General features: G+C 55.0%; 1 protein-coding gene across 1 annotated transcript in view; it reads right to left on the bottom strand.

Annotated features, from left to right (window-relative positions):
- Window positions 1-449: 449 nt before the first annotated feature.
- LOC134209439 (uncharacterized) overlaps window positions 450-1,040 on the bottom strand; it is a 1,931-nt gene continuing 1,340 nt past the window's right edge. Inside the window, exon 3 of the mRNA XM_062685426.1 lies at window positions 450-1,030. Within this exon, the coding sequence (XP_062541410.1) occupies window positions 450-1,030 (581 nt within the window). The remainder of the gene's footprint in view (window positions 1,031-1,040) is intronic.

Here is a 1,040-nt window from a genome sequence, read left to right on the forward strand (position 1 = left end):
ATATATCCGGGAATGTCCTCTCGTCCAGACACTTCTGCATGGCCAACCTAAACATGTCCGGGTTAGTCGTTATGGCTGCCTTCAATGCCATATTCGGGATCCCGTCCGGACCAGGTGCTTTACTCGGGTCGAGGGACTTTGCCACCGTCAATATCTCTTCTACCGTCACCCTCTCCACCGCTTCATCATTTGCTACCCTCGCTGCTGGCGGCCAGTGGGTTGGGCCGTGGTGCGGGAATAGTGCCTCGATTATAGTCTTCAGCCTCGTTGGACATCGCTCGGGAGGAGCCAGTGCTCCTCTTGTTTTGGCCATCACCACCCGATAGGCGTCTCCCCATGGGTTCGAGTTGGCGCTCTGGCACAGTCTGTCGAAGCAGGCTTTCTTGCTTTCTTTGATGGCCTTGTTTAGAGCCAGTCTCGCTGCTTTGAATTGCTCGATGCGTTCCTCCTCACTTCCGCCAAGCGTGTCCTTTGCGTTTTCTAGCCCGGAGACAGGCTGCTCGAAGGGCTGCAATTTCATCGCTCCACCAGTATACCTGTGGCCTGCAGTTCCGTGGTCGCACCTTCCTCGGCATGGTCGCGTCACAAGCTCGAGACAGGACCGCAACCAGTTCGTCGCCGCTTAAACTTCCCGTGTTTTCTTCCAGACCCATAGCTTCACTGAAGGTCCCACCGTCGAAGTAGGCGACCTTCCACGACCGGGTTGTGGGAGTAGCTCTCCGGCTTTCTCTTCTTGCCTCGCTGCCTATCCTGTACCGGATAGCTAGATGGTCACTGTGGGTGTAACCGTCGTCGACCATCCACTGCATATCACCGACCAAACTTGGACTGCAGAACGTTACGTCTATTATCGATTCCACTCCGTTTCGCTGGAAGGTACTTTTGGAGCCTTCGTTGCACAGCACGACATCCAGCTTGGCGAAAGCCTCTAGCAGCGTTTGCCCTCTCCGGTTAGTAAAGCGACTTCCCCACTCTATCGCCCACGCATTGAAGTCTCCTGCAATTACTACTGGCTTGCTACCCACTAGGTCTGTTTTTTC

Source organism: Armigeres subalbatus, chromosome 2, assembly GCF_024139115.2.
Source record: "Armigeres subalbatus isolate Guangzhou_Male chromosome 2, GZ_Asu_2, whole genome shotgun sequence".
Classification (NCBI taxonomy): domain Eukaryota; kingdom Metazoa; phylum Arthropoda; class Insecta; order Diptera; family Culicidae; genus Armigeres; species Armigeres subalbatus.